Raw genomic sequence first — 17,844 nt, forward strand, 5'->3', positions numbered from 1 at the left:
CCCCAGTTCCCTGACAAGGGGTTTGTACCTTGATGTCTGTTCCTGATCCCATCTTCTGCTCCCCCACCCCACAGGAGCCCTGGACCTGGAGGAAGATGGTGACCTCATCACAGTAGAGTTTGATGACGGCGACACGGGACGTATCCCGCTGTCTCACATTCGGCTTCTCCCACCTGACTACAAGATCCAGTGTGAGTCTTACTACTCGGTTTTTTGGATGACACTTCGCACTATGAAATGCAGGGAGTTTCAGGCCACCTGCCTCTGAGATTTTTTGAGATGAGTTCACAGGCTTCCAATCACAAAGATTGCACCATCAATTATGGACATGGGGGGTGGGATATAACCCATAGGGAAAAAGGCCCAGTCCATATTGCAGAATTGATAGCGATACATTTGCTGTGTCCCATCTCTGGTTTGTATGTTATTTGACTGTATTTGTCCATCTCTTTGACCTGTTCCAGGTGCCGAGCCTTCCCCGGCCCTTTTGGTGCCCAGCACCAAGCGCCGTAGCCGTAAATCCAGCAAAGACACTGGAGAAGGAAAAGAGGGAGCTACACTGGGGTCAGAGGAGCCTGTGTCAAAGGGCAAAGGACGAGGGAGAAAGCCAAACGTCAAAGCGAAAGCTGGTAGGTTGTTGCCACTGCTGGACCTGGAGTTGAGAGAGTCCTTGCACAGTTCCCCACCACTCTTCCCAAGTTAGTGCTGTTGTTTGGGGCAAGATTTGGAAGTGAACGGATGCACTGTTTGAGTGCAGAACATTCATGCGTCAGCTTGCTCTGCTGTGGCTGCGGTTTGCAGGAGGCTGTCTTGGTAGCTGGCCTGTGCTGCAAGAGCCTCCTTCTGTCAGTCAGGGCTGCGGAGCAGGGTCTCTTTTTCAGCTGAGCATCTCAGCGGCCATCAGGAGGGCCAAAGATGCAGGAGATCTGCAGTTTGGTTCCCCTGCAGTTGGAGCAGCATTGTTGGGCACTGCCCATCAGCTGCTCACAGGTGCTGCCATCAGGCCAGGCTGTTTAGTAAGGCTGTTCAGTGAGCGGTGAGGACCTGTGTCTCTTTGGGGATACCTAAGCATTCAGGAACGAGCCACCGTTGGCCAGGGACTGGTCGGTGTCGGTGTTTGGTTGCGTATGAGCTAATAAAGCCCATCTTGAGGGCTATCATCATGCCTTGTGTTTCCCTTCCTCTGCAGAAGAGGCTGCCTTGCCAGAAGAGAAGGATCAGGTTGAGTCTTCACCTGTCACCTCTTCAGTCCCAGAGAAGCCAGCCTGCTTGGGCAAGCCAAGCATGAAGGGGTCGCGAAAATCACAACTGCTGCCGACTGGAGGCTCTCCTGCCCCCACAGAGGAAAAGCGGTCAAAGGCCAGCAAAATGAAGATCTCCACTAAGCTGCACAGCCCCCCGCAACCCACTTACCAGCCTGCTGTGTTCGGCAGCATCCTTGGCACGGAACCCTACAGTGACCTGCCAGGGACACTGGCGGCCTTCAGCTCCAGCGATGCTTCGGTGTCGAAAGCCAAGGCCAAGAAAGGGCGGCCGACAGAAGAGACACAGGAATTTGGCAGCATGGTCAAGGGTCAGAGGAAGCATGACAATGAAATCCTCATCAAGCTGGACCATGAGGGTGTGATGTCTCCAAAGACAAAGAAGATGAAGGAGGCGATGAGGATGCTGGAGGACTCAAACCTGGCCAGTCGTAGAGATGGCAAAAGTCTCTTGGGGCTAGGCTATTCCCCTGCAGTGGGTGTGGAGGGCAAGCAGAAATCTTCCCGAGCCAAAGCAGCTGAGGGAGACCCTTCCCCTGCCAGCTTCGGAGGAAAGTTTGATGGCTCAGCAGAGAGCCTCACTGCTTCGAAGGACCAGGAGGAAAAGGCAGCAGCTCCAGCAGCCATGGAGGAGTCAGAGAGCAACAGCAGTGACAGTAGCTCAGAGTCAGATGGAGAAGAGGAGGCTGAGAAGAACCGAGGGGAAGCCCAGGACAGCAGCTCAGCCAGCTCGCGAGCATCCACCCCTCTCTCGTCCTCCAACTCATCCTCCTCTTCCTCTTCCAGCAGCAGCTCCTCTTCCTCCTCCTCTTCGTCCTCGTCCTCAGCCTCATCAACCTCTTCTTCATCAAGCTCCAGCTCTTCTTCGTCCTCCACTACAGATGAAGACTCCTCCTGCAGCTCCGATGACGAAGTAGCTGAGGCCCAGCCAAGTTCCTCAGTGCAGCAAACCCTCCCACCCAAGCAAACCAAGCAGGCAGGGAAATCCCGCGCGTCCTCCCACCCCCAGAGCCAGAAACAGCCGGCGCAGCAGCCGGCGCAACAGCCGGCACCACAGCAGAGCGGCAACAAGAGCAGGCCCAAAAAGCGCGAGGGTATCCACCTGCCCACCACCAAGGAGCTGGCCAAGCGCCAGCGGCTGCCATCGGTGGAGAACAGGCCCAAGATCGCTGCTTTCCTCCCAGCACGGCAGCTGTGGAAGTGGTTTGGGAAACCCACACAGGTAAACAGAGCCTCTCCCACTGCTCCGTAGTGCTTGGCACTGGTGTTTGCCTTGTGGTGCCTCCTACTGACGCCTTTCCCTTCTCCTGAGGTGGTGAAACTCTGCTGGCAAGGTCTCCAGTTTGCAAGGAGACTGGGGTTGCCCTTTGCTGTGTCTGGGGGAGCCATCCTGTGTGGTGTGTCCCTCTGCCCGGTTTCCTGCGGGAATGAATGCCTGTGGATGCTGTGGCTCTGCCGACAGCAAAGGGTGGGATGCAGGAAGTGGTAGGCAGGGAAAACCTGGGTGATCCCTGGTTGCTCACCTGTGCGATCCTCTCTTGGCAGAGACGGGGAATGAAAGGGAAGGCCAGGAAGCTCTTCTACAAGGCCATCGTCCGGGGCAAGGAGATAATCCGCATTGGAGACTGTGCGGTCTTCCTCTCAGCCGGCCGCCCCAACCTGCCCTACATTGGCCGGATCCAGAGTATGTGGGAGTCGTGGGGGAACAACATGGTCGTCCGAGTCAAATGGTTTTATCACCCAGAAGAAACCAACCCTGGGAAGAAACTCAACGAAGGCAAGGTAAGCTGGTCCCCTTTGCTGAGAGGGCTGCAAAGCTGCTTGTTCCCTTGTGTTTCCAAGGATGAGGAAAGCACTCGTGGCCCAGTTTGTTACTGGTACTGTAGTGGGGGTGGCCCCTTTGTTTCATGTTGTGGGGAATGCCTGTGGCGTGGACAAGCCTGGTGTTTGCCCCTTGAGCAGGGGAAGGGTGTGTTGGATTGTACTAGGAAGTGGAGACTTCTGTGTCGGTCCGAAAAGAGTCTCAAGAGCCGGATCAAGCCTTTTGCAGTGTAAGAACGCCGGCCCTGGTGCTCAGAAGCACTGCGTTTTGCACATGTGCGCACTGTGGTTTACAGTAGGCTCTTGGTGTTTGTTACCAGTACCTGTGGGCAGGGGTTGAGGTTGTAAAAGCATATGCGGTGGGCAGGAGGTGACAGCATGGAAAACCAACTAATTCACCTGCTTCTAATTTCTGTTTTCTCTTTTCTCTTCCTCTTGGGCACAGCGCTGGGATCAGAAATCAGGCAGGAGTCTGTCCACAGCTTTGCAGGCATCCAACCAGAGGAAGGACTTTATGGAGGTTGGTGAGGTTGGGAAGGGCTGGCAGGGGATGCTGGGGGCTCCATAGCAAACGCTGCTGGGGAAATGCCCCCCGAGCTTCTCTGGCTCTTGCGTTTTTCCTCAGGTGTTGAGTCGGCAGTGCCCAGGACTTTGGGTGGGTGTTTCTGGGATGGTGGGAGTAGCTACAGGTGCTGGGTGTTGGGAGCACCTGTCCGGCACCCATCTTTGCATTTGCATCCTTGAAGTGAGGATGACAAACTCCTGGCCTCTGTATTCCCCTGCCCACGCGCTTGGTGGCTGTGGCATTCCCATCGGTGGGAGCTGAGAGCGAGGGCTCAGGTTTAGTGTGCTGGGCGGATCGTGTCCGTGCTGCCCCTGCGGATTCCCAGTGTCCCTCCCCTGGGCTGGCAGTGGGGATGCATGGGGAGTTCTGCTTGTCTGTGAGCACAAGCCCTGGCCAGTTGTGTTGGACATTTTTCCTGCATATTGAAGATGATGCTGTAAATGCTGTGAGATCTAATGGCTCCTTTCCATCTCCCTCCACTCCTGTAATGCAGCGAGCCCTCTACCAGTCCTCTCACGTGGATGAAAACGATGTCCAGACCATCTCACACAAGTGTCTTGTTGTTGGTCTGGATCAGTATGAGCAGATGCTAAAGACAAAGAAATACCAAGACAGTGAGGACCTCTACTACCTTGCAGGGACCTACGAGCCCACTACGGGCATGATCTTCAACACTGATGGGGTCCCTGTCATCTGCTGACTGCCCAGGGGACATGTGCCACCCCCTGGGAAGGGACGGGACAAACCTGAGGACGTGCCTGTTCAGACGACATGATTGTTTCTTTCAATGCTCATGACTTCTGTGTCACACTACAGACAGGATAGCGCGAGAGACACGAGGAGGAAGGAGAGGGCTGAAGAAAGGGATTGGGGAAGCAGTTACAGGACTTGAGGAAGATGCCATTGGAGGGGTAGGGGTGGTGCTTGAACCCCAAGGCTCTTCTGGAAGTGGCTTTAAGTAAGGTGACACTTGACCAACTTCTCCCTTCCTCCTTTTGGTCCAGGAAAGCACATGGGTCTTGTGATCATTTCACCAGCGGGCCCCCCCGGCAGGAGGGATCCCTTTTGTGTCATTTGCCCCCATCAGTAACTCGGAAGCCGCCTGTACATGGAAGGACACCCACTAGCCTTCCGTGTACACTCCTCTCCGTCCTTATATTCCCTTTCCTGCTTAGTTCCGCATGACCCTTTAGGAAGGACAGGGTGAAAGAGAAAGGAGATGAGTCTCTCTCAGCGCCTCGTCTCGATCCTCTCAGCGCCTTTTTGCAGTTCCCTTTCCCTGGAGGACCATAGCCGGCAGCGTGGAGCACGAAGGGGCAGAGCTGGCCCCAGCACAGAGATGGCAGAAGAGGTCCGACGGGCTGGAAGGAGCCAGGTGGAATACAAGCCAACATCCAGTCTGGGATGCTGCCTTCCCACTGCCTCGAGCAAACAGTCTGAACCCACTTTCCCTGTCACTCTGTGTCCCTCCTGCCCTGGAAAGGTGTTGGAGGGAGCAAGCGCGTGGTGAGGGGGTGACATTTGGAGAACAAAGAGCTCGTCTCAGAGTGCGCAGTGAAGTGGGGCAGGAAATGGCTGGGAAAAGCTGCTGCTCGGTGCTCGGAGCAGAGGAGCCCACAGGCTACTGAATTTTGGCATCCCTCGCCCAGCTATATCCCCCATGCCTTGCCCGAGCAGACGTGGAGCTGCTGGGAAGCCCTCGCCCATCATTTGAACGGAGCGGGAGTAGAGTGTGAAGCCCGCTCGTGCCCATCTATGATGTTTCCACAGCCAGAGCCCCACTGCCACCTTGGGCTCGGGGAGGGGACCGTTCAGCTCGCTCCATCCAGCTGGCCAACCTCCCCACGGCTCCCAGCGAGCCACCACCACCGCCCCCTCCTTCCCTCTGCGGAGCTGACCCGCTGTCTCACTCCCACTGGGCACACGCTGGCACCTGGAGCATCACCGCTGCCGCACCGGCGTTGTACCTGGCCCGAGGGGCCACCAGAGGAGAACCATGCAACGATGCAACATCCTTGCACTTAAAACAAAACAAAACTCCAAGAGACGCACTGATCTTTGCAACTACCGACTCGCACTACAGATTGCTAGGACACGGAGCGGGGCCTGGCTCGGCCGGGAGCGACGGCCCAGGCTCCGGTGGGGAGATGCTTACGACAAGGACAGATTGGAAACTATCCGCCCTGGTACCGGCTGCGTACCAGAGACTGGAGGCCAGGGCTCAGGGGAGAGGGACACCCCTGCAAAGTTACCCCTCGTCCTTTAAATGAACCACATGGTGCTGAGCTCGTACCATCTCCACCCCGCGCCACCGGCGCCCCGGCACAGCGGATAGTGACGGTTCTAGCCTGTACAGTTTTAATGTACCAAAAGACTCTTTAGCCCTCCTGTATTATAAGTCTTTAAATGGATTCAACTTTTTAATTATAAATATAAATATAAATATATATATATAAATATAAACTTTTTAAAACTGTGAAAAAAATTATGAAATTATAAAAAAAAAGGAAAAAAACAACAACAGAAATGAACACAGTCTGACGTTTAGAATATTATTTTTTATTTCCTGTTGGATTGTGATTGTAAATGATCTGGGAACAGGCACACCCCCCACGCTCAAAGTGTACTGTACTTCTAGAAGCAAATTGTGTGAGCATATTTTAAAGAGCGAGAGAGAGAGCGCGCGAGAGAGATTTTATGCTAATGTTAAATAGAAAGCACTTAAAACCCACTGCCTTCTATGGAACACAAGGATATTTCAGACAATCGAGAGGAAAGGAGAGCCAGGTTTTTGTCTTTTTTTTTTGTTTTGTTTTGTTTATGTTTTGTTTAAAACAATTTTTTTGGCATTCTGTTTGTTGGAGAACTCCGTGTGATCTTTTTTCATAAAAAAAAAAAATAATTGAAAAAAAGCAACACAACGAAGCATCTTTCTTTGTCTCGCTTGTCCTGACTGCGGGGTTTTTCTCCCCTTGGTGGCAATGATTGCTTTGGGGCTCAGCCCCTGCCTTGTGTTTGGGGAAAGACCCAACCCAGGTGCTGTGTGGCTCTTTGGGGACACCCTGTGGGGTGGCCCGGCTGGATGGAACCCTGAGCAGAGGTCTCAGCTCGCTGGGGCCCGTGGGGCAGGAGCCGAGTCCATCCCCAGCGACCATGCTCATGGCAACTCCTACACCCTGAGCCCTGCAGGGACGATGTGCTGAGGATGAAGCGCTGGGTTTGCTCTTTTCAGTGTGAGCTGTGCCTCACCCAGCCGGGGATGGCACGGCGAGACCCTTTGGTGCTGGTGGGGCTGGGCTGGGGTGCCAAGCCTGGTGCTTGCTGCCCCCTGCTCCCACAGCCTCCAGCCCTTGGGCTCGGTTCCCTGGGAGGCGGCACCCACTGCCTCCTGGCACAGCGAGGTGCAGCCAGTCCCACAAAGCAGCAGGCTCTGCTGTTGGCACCTTCTCCAGATGGTTTCTGTTCCGCTCGGCTCGTTCCCTCTTCCCCTTGCTGCCCACAAAGGTGGTGTGCTTCAGCAGTAGTTTGCAGGCTGGCAGGGGGTGGAGGTTGATGGGACCTGGTGACAAGTCCAGCCACTCCAGGTGACAGAGGGGACCCTGAAGGGTCTCCAAGGTGCCCCAAGCAGCACAAGGGCACCCCAAGACCTGAGAGGACAGGCATTTTGCCAGCCCAGCCCATCACCAGCAGCCAAGTGCCTGCAGTGCCTAGTAGCACAGCTAATGACCAGGCATCATTGCAAAGACATTTAATCTGACGTCAGCTTCAGTTACGTCCCTTGCAATAAATCGCAAAGCTCAGCAGTGGCGCATGGGTGGCCTCTGCAGTGCTGTGGCCACCAGACCCACCCCTGCCCCGTTGTGATGGGGCAGACCCACAGTGTGGGGCGGGGGGAGGAAGGCAGGACCCTGCCTCTTGACAGTTGGGGGGGCAAAACCAAGACACAACTAAGAAGAAAAAGAAGGAAAAAAAAAAAAAAAAAAGTATTTTTCCAACCAGCAGAAGTGGATTGGGTCTTCTACACAGCAACTGGTGTCTTCGGGGAGGGATTGTGAGTTATTCTTGGTGAAAACCTGCAGCACCATCAGTGAAAGCTGAGACCTAGCTTCCTAGAGCCCCGGGGACTTAAGGAGCATTTCCTTCCTCTCCTGCGCCTCCTCTTCCTCACCATCCCTCCGTCACCCTCCTCCCCAGCACTGGTCCTCTTCCCTTTGGGATTTGGCAGTATTTTCTTCTTCCTGGCACTGGCTTGGCTCAAGTAGGAGAATACCCCCTTGCCTCCACCGGAGAGCTGCGCATCGCTGATGGGGAGCCCCCCAAGAGCCATGGAACCGTCCTCTGGGGTGTCGGGGGGAATGTCACCCCAAGACGTGGCCCTGTGCAGCGCCTGGCTGGGCAGCACGGGCCCTTTCGGGATGTCACGGCCCCGTGTCAACAGGATGCCGGTCCCTGTCCACCCTGGGGCAGCTTTCCAGCTCCAGGCTCCCTCCCTGAGGAGGGACGTGGGCGAAGCGGGGTGGTGGGGACTGTGGTGGGAAGTGGGTCCCATCTTGTCCCCATCGCCCCGCCCCGGGGCTCAGTACCCTGATGTAAAGGAGCCGTTGGAGGTTTCAGTGTAGAAACAGGTACTGTGGGATGTACTGGTGAGGCTGTAGGCAAAATATGCCACGGCTGAGCCCAGCGTCAGGCCTGTCATGTAGGACACGGTCATGGTGTTCCCTGCAGGAAGGGACATGGGTGTCAGGGTGCTCTGGCCACCCTGCATGGGACTCCCGAGAGGGCTCGGTCCTACCTGCCAGCTCCCGCTGCTCAGGGCTCACTTTGCCGGCAGCCAGGATCATGGGGACGCTGCCGAAGTAGCCGTTGGTGATGCCCATCAGGAGGGAGAAGATACAGGGCCAGGCGGGGTGGCCAAAGGTGGGCCTCCCATTGGGGTAGACACACATGATGAAGAGGGGGATGAAGACCACACGCAGGCAGGAGTAGACGAGGAGATGGGTCCCTTTCCAGTTGTAGGGCAGGGCAGCCAGGATCTGCAGCAAGGGTCAGACAGCATGCTGGGGTGGGGGGCAACATGGTGCCCGAAATGGGGCAACAAGGAGGAGATGAGATGGTGCAAAGACCAACTGCTGCAGGAGCCCCACCTCGGCCATGCCAGTGAGCAACCTCACGCCCATTAGATACCCATGGGTGGAGATGACAACTTGGTGGAGCCAAGTGGCTTTGAAAGAGGGCACAAAAAGGAGGCAGGCCCCCACCACGCTGGTGGTGGCCTCTCTCCTACCTTGCCGACGAAGTCGGAGAGGTTGAAGATGGCCATGATGAGGATGGGGAGCCATTCCCCCAGTGTGCAGTTGTGGATCTCCGACTCCAGCCCAGGAAAGAGGCACAGCGTGATGAAGTAGGTCATGGCGATGGAAAGCATGTAGGCCCAGATGAGCCGGGACACGACGTAGCGGTGGAGCAGCATGTCTGGCAGGGATGGGCAGCACAGCTCAGCCGAAACCTGCAGCCCTCCCCTTGCAGAGCCCGACAGTCTTGCCTGCACCCAAAGGGTGGCTTCCAAAGATGAGGTTGTCCCATGGTTTTGGGCAAATTGAGAAGGGGATGACCCTTCCCCAACACCCTGGGCCACCAATTGCTCATTCCACCCCATAAAATGCTCCACAACCATTCCATTGGCCATGGCTTGCCCCTCAAGCCCACCACCAACCTCTGAAGCTGGGCCAGCTCCTCTTGATTTTGGGCCGAGGGACGTCGAAGCGCATGTAGGTGCCGCTGCCAGCGAGCTCAGCTTCGAGGCCCGGGCTGCCCTGGGGGGGGCTCGGCTGCCCCCGCTGCCGGTTCTCCTGGGTGGGGGGAGAAGGGATGCCAGTGCTGAGCTCCAGTGGCAAGAGGGACCCCAGGAGCCAGCAGGGAACCCCCCACCCCTTACAAATTTGGCTTACAAATCGGACATCCTCAGCGGTGACATCGTGGTGAACGCGGTAGCCTGTCCCATGGTCACCAGCCCCCCGGGTCTCGGGGAGACCCTTGCAGGAGCAGGCTGTGTAGTAGCGGACGAAGCGGGTGCGCTTCACCAGGAGGTGGAGGATGAAGCACGTCAGCTCCATGCCAATGGAGATGAAGAAGAAGATGACCGTGTTCGCCTTCTCGTCTGACAGCAGCAGCTTGGTAAAGATACGACTGAGCGAGATGATGACCCCGGCAGTGCCTGGTGGCATGGGAGAGCTATCGGCACTGGGTCCCGCTGAGCCCTGTGGCTCAGGGACCCCCGTCAGCCCCCACCATGTGGATGTGATGCCTCCAGGTGTGGAGGAGCTACCAGCAGTGATTTTGGGTTGATGAAGCTGGCTCCTGGCAGACATCCTGCCCCCCCAGCTCAGCGAGGCAGTGCAGCGGGTCTTGCAAGTGATTTAGAAACCATTAATCACCCCATTATGCTGGGGAGCACCCTGGGGAGTCCCTGATCTGCTGGCAACCCGGCTGGGCTGTGCTGGGGACTCACTGGGGCTCCCGGAGAAGGCACAGGAGGGTCCCCCCGAGCAAGCCCATGTGGTCAGACGTGGACGCGGGCAATGGACACAGGTACTTACTCTCGCCAGTCATCACTCCCTGCGTGTAGCGCTTGGGCAGCAGCCCCGTGTAGCCGTAGAAGCTGGATTGCTGCACTTCAGGAGAGACACACCAAGGGGAGAAGGAGGGATTATTGCTGCAGCCGAAACGCCGGACAGGGGGAAGAAACCCCAGTGGGAGCCCATGCGTGGTGCCATCCGGGAGCTGCATCCTTCCCAAACAGCCGCTGCAGCACCCGAAGCCTCCTTGCCACAAAGGCAGGGAGGCTTGTTGTCCTCCCTGGATGCCCCACCACGGCTGTTCCCACTGGCCACGAGGTGCAGAGGCTTGGGAAGCCACCATGGCAGCCCAGCTGAGAGCAAAGCCATTGTGGTGGCCCAGATCAGCGGTGTTGGGGACCAATGCAGCGCACTAGTCCCACAGTGCTTGGACAGAGGTGGAGGGGATGGAGCAGGGACACAAGGGTCACCTTCATAGCAATCAGAGCAAGAGCTTGTCGCAGGAGACCATGGCTCTTGGGGATGGGAATGGTTGCCCCCCAGCACCAGCCGCTGTCCCACATACCTGTGCAGCCAAAGGCCACCACCCCGACAGCAACCAGGTTGATGGCGTAGGCTTGCCTGCGAGTGAAGAGCTCCAGCCAGACGTCACAGATGCTGACAAAGAGCAGGGGCCCCAGGGCAAAGAGGTAGCCTGCAGGTGGGAAACAGAGGTGGGTGGTGGGACAGCACAGGGAGTGCCAAGGGGCATGGGGACCTCCACTCACCCACAGAGATCCGGGTGTGCAAGCTCAGCAGCTCCACCAGTGCATTGTTGAGGATGACGGCCGCCAAGGCCACCAGGATGTAGGTGAGGCTCATGTCGAAGACGATGGAGGTACCTGCAGAGGGTTTAAGCATTGGATGACAGGGATCTGGCTCCCCTGGAAGCATAGCCCACCTCTCCCCAAGTTTGGGGTGGCTGAGAAGTGCTGCAGATGCTGGAGACCTACCTGGGTATTTATGGTGCAGGTAGTCCACATCGGTGATAAAGCTGTTGTATGGCAGGAGGAATCCCACCCCAGCCAGCAGCATGGCAAAGTAAATCCCATGGTATCGATCCTGGGGCTCAGGATCCTCTGAAACTGCTCCAAAAAGGGAAGGAAAGAGTAAGATACATGACAGTGGCACTGCTGCAGCCGTGGGACCTGCACCCATATCCTCAGGGCTATGAATGATGCTTCCACATCCTTTATGGCAGACGAGGCTGTCCCACCCACAGCAAGCAGCCCAGTGCCCTGCAGATCTCACAAACAACCCCAGCCCTGAGAAACTCCTTCCCTAAATAAAGGCGTTGCAATGTGAGACCCAGGAGACAGGAAAACACCCAGGCTTCATGGGGTTAATGAGTTTTAATTGCAGTCAAATAACGTGAGAGCCAGGCAGAGTAGGTAACAGGCAAAGTCAAGGCGCAGGAGGGGTTGAGGGGGGTGGGGGTGGACAGGCTGCCTCAGATGTGGAGCAGGGCTGAGGTGAATCCCGTGAGCATCCCTGAGACCTGCACGGGAAGGGCGAAGCTGCAGGCTGGGCACGAGCCAGGGCATGAACGCTCAGCTCCTGGCCAGCCTGCAGAGCCCACCGCCGTGGGATGCTGTGGCAGCTCACATGGGTACAAACAGGTCCAAAAAAGGCATTAGGCAATCTCGGGGCATTTTGGGCCATTTGTGGCTATTAAACCCACCCCAGGAAGCTGCTAAATGGGTGGGAAACCAACAAGGAACGCAGCTCCTGGTCAGGGCCGTGCCTGCCCTTACCTGGCTCCATGAAGGTGAGGACGCCCTTGGCCTGGCTGCCCCGCTGCAGCTCATCCTCCTCCAGCTGGTAGCTGTCGAAGCTGAAGCTCATCACCACGTTGCCCTCCGGTGTCCCTGCTGGGCTCAGCTCCTTGAAGCGCTCGGCTCCCACCGAGCCCATGGTGGCCACCCTGGGAGGGAGAGCGGTGACACCCCCGGGGTGCACAGCTGGGTCACGGCTCCTCTGTCGCCCCCCCCTTGGGCATCATCCCCGGGTGATGCCAAGGGTCTGCAAGGGATGGATGGTGGGTGGGTGGCCCTGAGCATTCACCACCTCACCATATCCCTCTGGCTACTGTGTTTTTTCCACCTGGAAAGATGCTTTCCCCGAGAAGAGCAGGGATCCCTCGGCCTGCTGGGCAGGAGGATGGATGTGGTGTGGGGAGCAGTGATCGGAGGGATCCACGTGAGCCACCCCGGAGGCACAGCGCTCGCCCCAGCCCAGCTCAGCACCTACTGGGATGCTACCAATACCAAACGCTGCTGCGATTTCCAAAAGCAATTAAGAGAAATTAATGGGTGAAAGCCACTCATGGAGGGAGGCTGCTGGGGAAGATGCCGGCTGCCTTGGGAAGCCCTTGTTCCCTGCAGGCAGCAGATGGTTCCTCTGGTCTCTGCCCTTTTTCAGCATCTCTGCTGCCCAAGGCTGGGGCAGAGCCACTGGCAGGAGCAGACACACTCCCACAGCCTTTTCAGGGAGAGGATGGGATGCGACCTGGCTTTTCAGGTGAGCATTTTGGATTTGCTTCTCTGAGGGAACACAGCAAGCAGGGAGATGTTCAGGGAGCTGCTGGAGGGACCCCAGCAGCATGCCAGAGAGGGGCTGCACCAAATACATCCCAAAATGAGCTCCCCAAACACCTGGCATCCTCCAGCAACCCTACCAGAGCCACCCAAAACACAGTTCATCCCTCCAGTTCCACCCCAGGCCAGGCCCGGGGGAGCAGCCCGGGGCGGTGGGGGTGCCGCTCTGTATTACCGGTGCCAGTCGCTAGATGCCAGCCTGCCTCCGTGCCCACGGACCACCCAGCCGGCCGGGGGGGGTGGGAAAAATCACAAAAATTCTCCTCCAAGGCAGCAGGTTGAGGCAGGCAAGGGAGGGAAAATCGATGCTGGTTATTTCTGTGGTCTCCCTGCCAGACGTGGCGCTTGCAGGAGCAGAGAGGCTTTGCGGCATCTCCCTGGCTGCCAAGATGGGCGAGATGCTGGGGGGCCCTGGGGTGGGCAGCAAATGTGGTGCCCACAGACCTCGTGAGTGCAGCCCTAAAGCCCAAAATACATCTTCTCGCCGCAGGGACAGGTGGCACGGAGCAGCATGGCACAGCCCGATGCTGCGCAGAGGCCACAGTGCTGGTAGGGGCCTGGATGGGGCCAGGCTGGGGTCCCCACCCTGTGCCATGCCGGGGGGGCCCCAGGACCTCCCTATCCTGGAGCCCCGTGGGCAGGACAACCCAGCAGGGCACGTTTTGGCTGGGGACACCACTCCATCCCACTGCTCACAAAGGAGCTGGCTGTGATCCCCTTCACCAAGCACCCTTCTGTGCCTGATGCTACCCCAGGCGCTAAAACCCAGTGGGAGGCATCTCCCAGGATGCCGGGAAAGCCTGTTGCAGGGTTTTTCCATAGCGGAGATCCCAGCTGGAGAACACGCCGGCTGGAAACACCCCGTACCTACTGTGACCCAAACTTCCAGGGGCCGGGAGCGGAGCGGGATGCGCTGCACAGGCACAGGGCTGGACCAGCCCTCCGGCCCCCGCCTGCTCCGAGCATCCCTGCATCGCGGTAAAGCGGCTTTTCCCCTCCCTCCAGCTTTACACCCGTCTCCGCGGTGTAAACTTGGCCCCTGCCGCCCCCCCCGGCCCCAGCGGGGGAGGGGAGGGGGGTCCTCCATCACGGCCAGGGGTGGTAGGACAGAGAACCTGCAGGGCCGGGCAGAGCGGGGGAGCCCCCCGCTGCCCCCCAGTGCCGGCTGAGCCCCGGGCACCGCAGCACCCCCCCACGCCCCTCCCGCGGGCAGAGAAACGGTTTTTGCTCTGGCAAAAGGCCCCCCCGACATCTTGCAAGCAGCGAAGTTGCAATAACCGAGGGGCAGCCAACCCCCCGCCCAGGCTGGGGCATCCCTCCTCGGTGGAGGGAGAGGGGGAGATCCCGTGCCCGGCCGCGCCCGGGGCAGGATGCGGGGCAGCCCGGGGAGGAGGGAGGGCAGGGGGCTGGGGGGGGGCGGTGTGAGGTGTCTCCCCGCAGCTCGCCCCGCACGCAGCCGGGCCCGGCCGTGCCCAACAGGTCGGCGGCGGCTCTTACCTCGCTCCGCCGCGGCGGCTCTGCGGCATCGGCGCTGCCCCGGCCCCGCTCAGCGCCGCCGGCCGCCGGCCCCCGGCCCCGCCATGCCGGAGCCTCCGCCGGGCAGCGGGGGCGCGCAGCGGGGGCGCGCAGCGGGGGGTGGGGGGGCGCGGGGGAGCGCGCAGGGGGCCGCCGGCGGCGGGTGCGGCGGCTGCGATCGCGGAGCGGAGCGGAGGCGGCCCCGGCCCTGCCTCCCGCCCGCATCCCCCCGCCTCCCTTCACTCCTCCTCCGCCCCCCGGGGGGCCTGGCAGCCGGGGAGCCCCAGGCCCCCCCGCCCCCAGCAGCCCCGGCCCCCGGGCGGGAGGTGTCTCTAGCCAACAGAGCACATTCATACCCCTGTCTATAGGTACCCTCCATAGGTACTGCCCATAGGCACCACCTGTAGGCCCTTTAGGGTGGTTTTGAAGGCCTGGAGCTAATTGCAAAGAGATTAATTAGAAAGAAAGCCCAGGTCATTTCATTTAGGACAGGAGCTTTGCAGGGACAGGGTCCTTCCAGACCTGGAAAGGGGCTTGGCAGGGTCAGCATGAGCTGTCCGATGGATGACAGATGGACAGAATAGATGGATAGATGGATAGAAGGATAGATAGTTGGACAGACAGCAGCCTTGATGGATGGATGGACAGAAGGACAGATGGATGGGTGGGTTGCAGCTTTGGCTGGCAGAACGCAGCAATCCCACAGCTTTTGGGGGAAGCAAGTGGGGGGGTCTCTGTTCCCCAACATACCCAAGGGGTGGGAGCAGAGGAGGAAGGGAACAGTGTGGGACAGTGGGGACATCTGTCCAGTGAGAGGACGTGTGTCCCTGAGGAGGGTACTCCAGGCAGGGATGTCATGGGTGTCACCACCCTCCTGAGCTGGGTGAGCTGGCCAAGGCCGCAAGCAAAATCACAGGGATTTGATGCTGTTGTTTTTCTCTCGCAGGAGCAGCAAAGTGCAGGGGACACAGAGCAGGTGCCCCCTTCCACCAAGGACTGGGTGAGGGCCCTGGGGGACCAGCCCTTGCTGGGCTTTCCCCACCTGGAGCATGGGAGGACGGTGGCTGTGGGAGGGAGAGGTACTGTCCCTGCTCACACGCCATGGCTGCAACGTGCCGGGCTGTGAATTAGGATCTCGCAGTCAATAAATGCTGTGTTGTATAAATCAGTGTGTAGGGCCGGCGGGATGCGCTGCTGCCACTCACACCAAAGGAAATTAGAGACAAAACCGGCTGTGCCTCCTCAGCCGCCCTTCTGCCGGGAGCAGGGCTGAGCGAAAGGTCTCTCACAAATTCATCGCAGGGAAGAAAACAGGCCAGGTGGAAATTTCCATCTTCTCTCCTTGGCTGAAGTAGCTGGAGTTTGGCTCAGAGCAAACTAGACTGCTGTGCTGAGTTCTGCCTGGAGCCAGGGGCTCAGCTTTCCCTGCTCCCCCTTGTCTGAGCACCCGCACAGCTCAGCGCACCAGTGCAAGGCAGGGACTTTTTGGGCTGCTCGTTTTGGTTGGGTTTGTTCAGCTCTAATTTAGTAGCGTCACTGTAAAATCTCAAAGCACCTCACTCCTCTTGGGGTATGCCCCCTCTCCCTGCACCAGATTCCATCACCCCTTCCAGGTACTTTGGAAATTTAAGAAAAGGGGGTGACTGTGGTGGGGGTTCCCTGACTGTGCCTGCTGCTGGTTGGCACCCAGATGGTGCAAGTGCTCTACAAAAAGAGCAGGATGAGCTGAAGCATATGTGCGCTCGCCTTTTCACGGCTCGCCGGCAAGGCCCTGCTGCTCTGTGCTCACCAGGCAGCATTACTCAATGCCTTCCGCAGGGATTCTCCCTGCGAGCTGCTGCTCCCCATCCTGAAGCCACAGCTACGGAGCCAGGGGAGGGGGGGAGGTGGCCCTTAAAAATGACTGAGCCCAGGGTAGCATCTCTGCTCCCCAATGCTCTCTGAGCCACTGGGAGATGCTGCGACCGAACACCTTGTGCCAAAGAACAAGCCCCTGACTTTTACCATCTACAATCATGACCTCTTGATCCCTGTTCTGGGGAACGAGGGGGTTTCCTTGCTTCTGCTGTGGGTGCAATGGGGACATGCTGGGGTACCTGAAGAAACTGCTGTGGCTTGGAGGGCTAGGGGGGACCACAGGGAGGCGAACCTATCAGGGTGAACTTCTCAGAGTGCTTTTTCTCTGATTTTCCCATCCCTAAGGGCAGCGTTAGACCCAAACCACACCGTCTGCCCTCCCAAGGTGCCCCACCGAGCATGAGCAGGCTCTGCCCAATGAGGGTATGGGGGCAGGGGGTCCCGTAAGCTGGGCTTTCCCTGAGTTCTGCTGGGCTCTTCAATTTTTTACACTGGCCCTGAATAATTCAGCCTTGATGTAGCTGGCTCGAGGTTGGTGAGCTTGGATGCTCCTTGGGTTTCTGCTTGACCCACTTTAACAGCCAGGAAAACCTGCCAGGCGTGATGCTCCAGGTGCAATGGGGCAAAGCTGACCCAGACACCCTGGTCCCCGTGGCAGGAGGGACATCCCACCCAAGCCCCATCCTGGAGTCTCTCCCTGCAACTCCACACCCAACAATGTGGGCCACAGAGCATCCCTCACCCACACCACGGCTTTTTAGAGGTATTTTTGCCTTCTCCCCTTTTCCTGTCTCTCTCTGCTGTCCCACAGCTCCTGACACGAGTGGGTGCATCCCAGCAGTGTTTGCTGGATTATGAGGAGGGATTTGCTCCGCTCCATGAACCAGTTAACACTCTGTGGCCACCATGCCATGGCTCCTTGCTATTCAGAGACTCACCTTGCTTTCCTGGAGCCTGCTCGAACGCTGATTAATCCCGCCAGGCAGAATAAGACGCTGCTGATTCATTTGGCTCAGGGACGTTGGATTAGGATGGTCTCCAGAAATCCCCTGTACTGTTTTTTTTCTTGCCCTTCCAGCGGAGTCAGGTTTTATTAATCATTGCTGTTGTGGAGGTGAGAGGAAGGAGAGACCTTTCAGGTGTCTGCATTCCAGTGTACTGCCAAAACCCTCAAGCCCCAGCTTTAAACCCTTGGGGACCGTGGGAAGCAGCTGTTCCTTCTGTCCCCATTGTGGGCACAGCCACAATCCACCCCATGGTTGTTGTAGAGTAGCAAAACCCAACTCCTTAACCAAGCTGTGCTCACCCTGCCAGGGAGCTCCAGGCATTCTGTGCCCAATGCCGCGTCCCCTCTGCACCAGCCAGGGGGGTGACACTGTACCTGTGACTGCTGAGCAGGGTGGGGGGGCAGGCAAAGATGAAACATCTGAGCTCCCCCCTCCCACACCCCCACGCTCAGGGCTCCCAGGAGTGCTGTGCATCCATCTCTTCTGCTTCACAGGAAGGGGAGGCTGTTCCCAAGCCTGCAATCCCCTCTTGGAAAAGCTCCTTTAAATAGCATCGCAGCCTTCGCCATCCTTCCCCCAGGTCTGCTCCCAGTGCCCACCAAGCGT

At 58.2% G+C, this 17,844-nt stretch overlaps 2 protein-coding genes across 7 annotated transcripts in view; one reads left to right on the forward strand and one right to left on the reverse strand.

The window, feature by feature from the left end:
* Positions 1-6,504, forward strand: part of TNRC18 (trinucleotide repeat containing 18) — a 59,275-nt gene extending 52,771 nt beyond the window's left edge. For all 5 annotated transcript variants that reach the window (XM_055708451.1, XM_055708447.1, XM_055708449.1 and 2 more), the window contains 6 exons: positions 75-191; positions 465-629; positions 1,190-2,484; positions 2,808-3,044; positions 3,529-3,603; positions 4,142-6,504. In XM_055708451.1, coding sequence (XP_055564426.1) covers positions 75-191; positions 465-629; positions 1,190-2,484; positions 2,808-3,044; positions 3,529-3,603; positions 4,142-4,348 — 2,096 coding nt within the window. In that variant the 3' untranslated portion in view covers positions 4,349-6,504. The remainder of the gene's footprint in view (positions 1-74; positions 192-464; positions 630-1,189; positions 2,485-2,807; positions 3,045-3,528; positions 3,604-4,141) is intronic.
* On the reverse strand, positions 6,436-17,289 carry SLC29A4 (solute carrier family 29 member 4). Of its 2 annotated transcripts, none has more exons than XM_005435647.4 (11): positions 17,170-17,289; positions 12,017-12,186; positions 11,216-11,347; positions 10,991-11,104; positions 10,789-10,917; positions 10,245-10,319; positions 9,597-9,862; positions 9,362-9,497; positions 8,933-9,120; positions 8,441-8,681; positions 6,436-8,367 (listed from the first exon to the last, which is right to left on the reverse strand). In XM_005435647.4, exons 2-11 carry the CDS (start codon positions 12,174-12,176, stop codon positions 8,225-8,227), a joined length of 1,584 nt encoding a protein of 527 aa, XP_005435704.2. In that variant the 5' UTR covers positions 12,177-12,186; positions 17,170-17,289; the 3' UTR covers positions 6,436-8,224. The 2 variants fall into 2 exon arrangements, with proteins under 2 accessions (XP_005435704.2, XP_055564433.1); XM_055708458.1 differs by lacking the exon at positions 17,170-17,289 and adding an exon at positions 14,357-14,532.
* Between the last annotated feature and the right edge of the window lie 555 nt (positions 17,290-17,844).

Source organism: Falco cherrug, chromosome 4, assembly GCF_023634085.1.
Source record: "Falco cherrug isolate bFalChe1 chromosome 4, bFalChe1.pri, whole genome shotgun sequence".
Lineage (NCBI taxonomy): Eukaryota > Metazoa > Chordata > Aves > Falconiformes > Falconidae > Falco > Falco cherrug.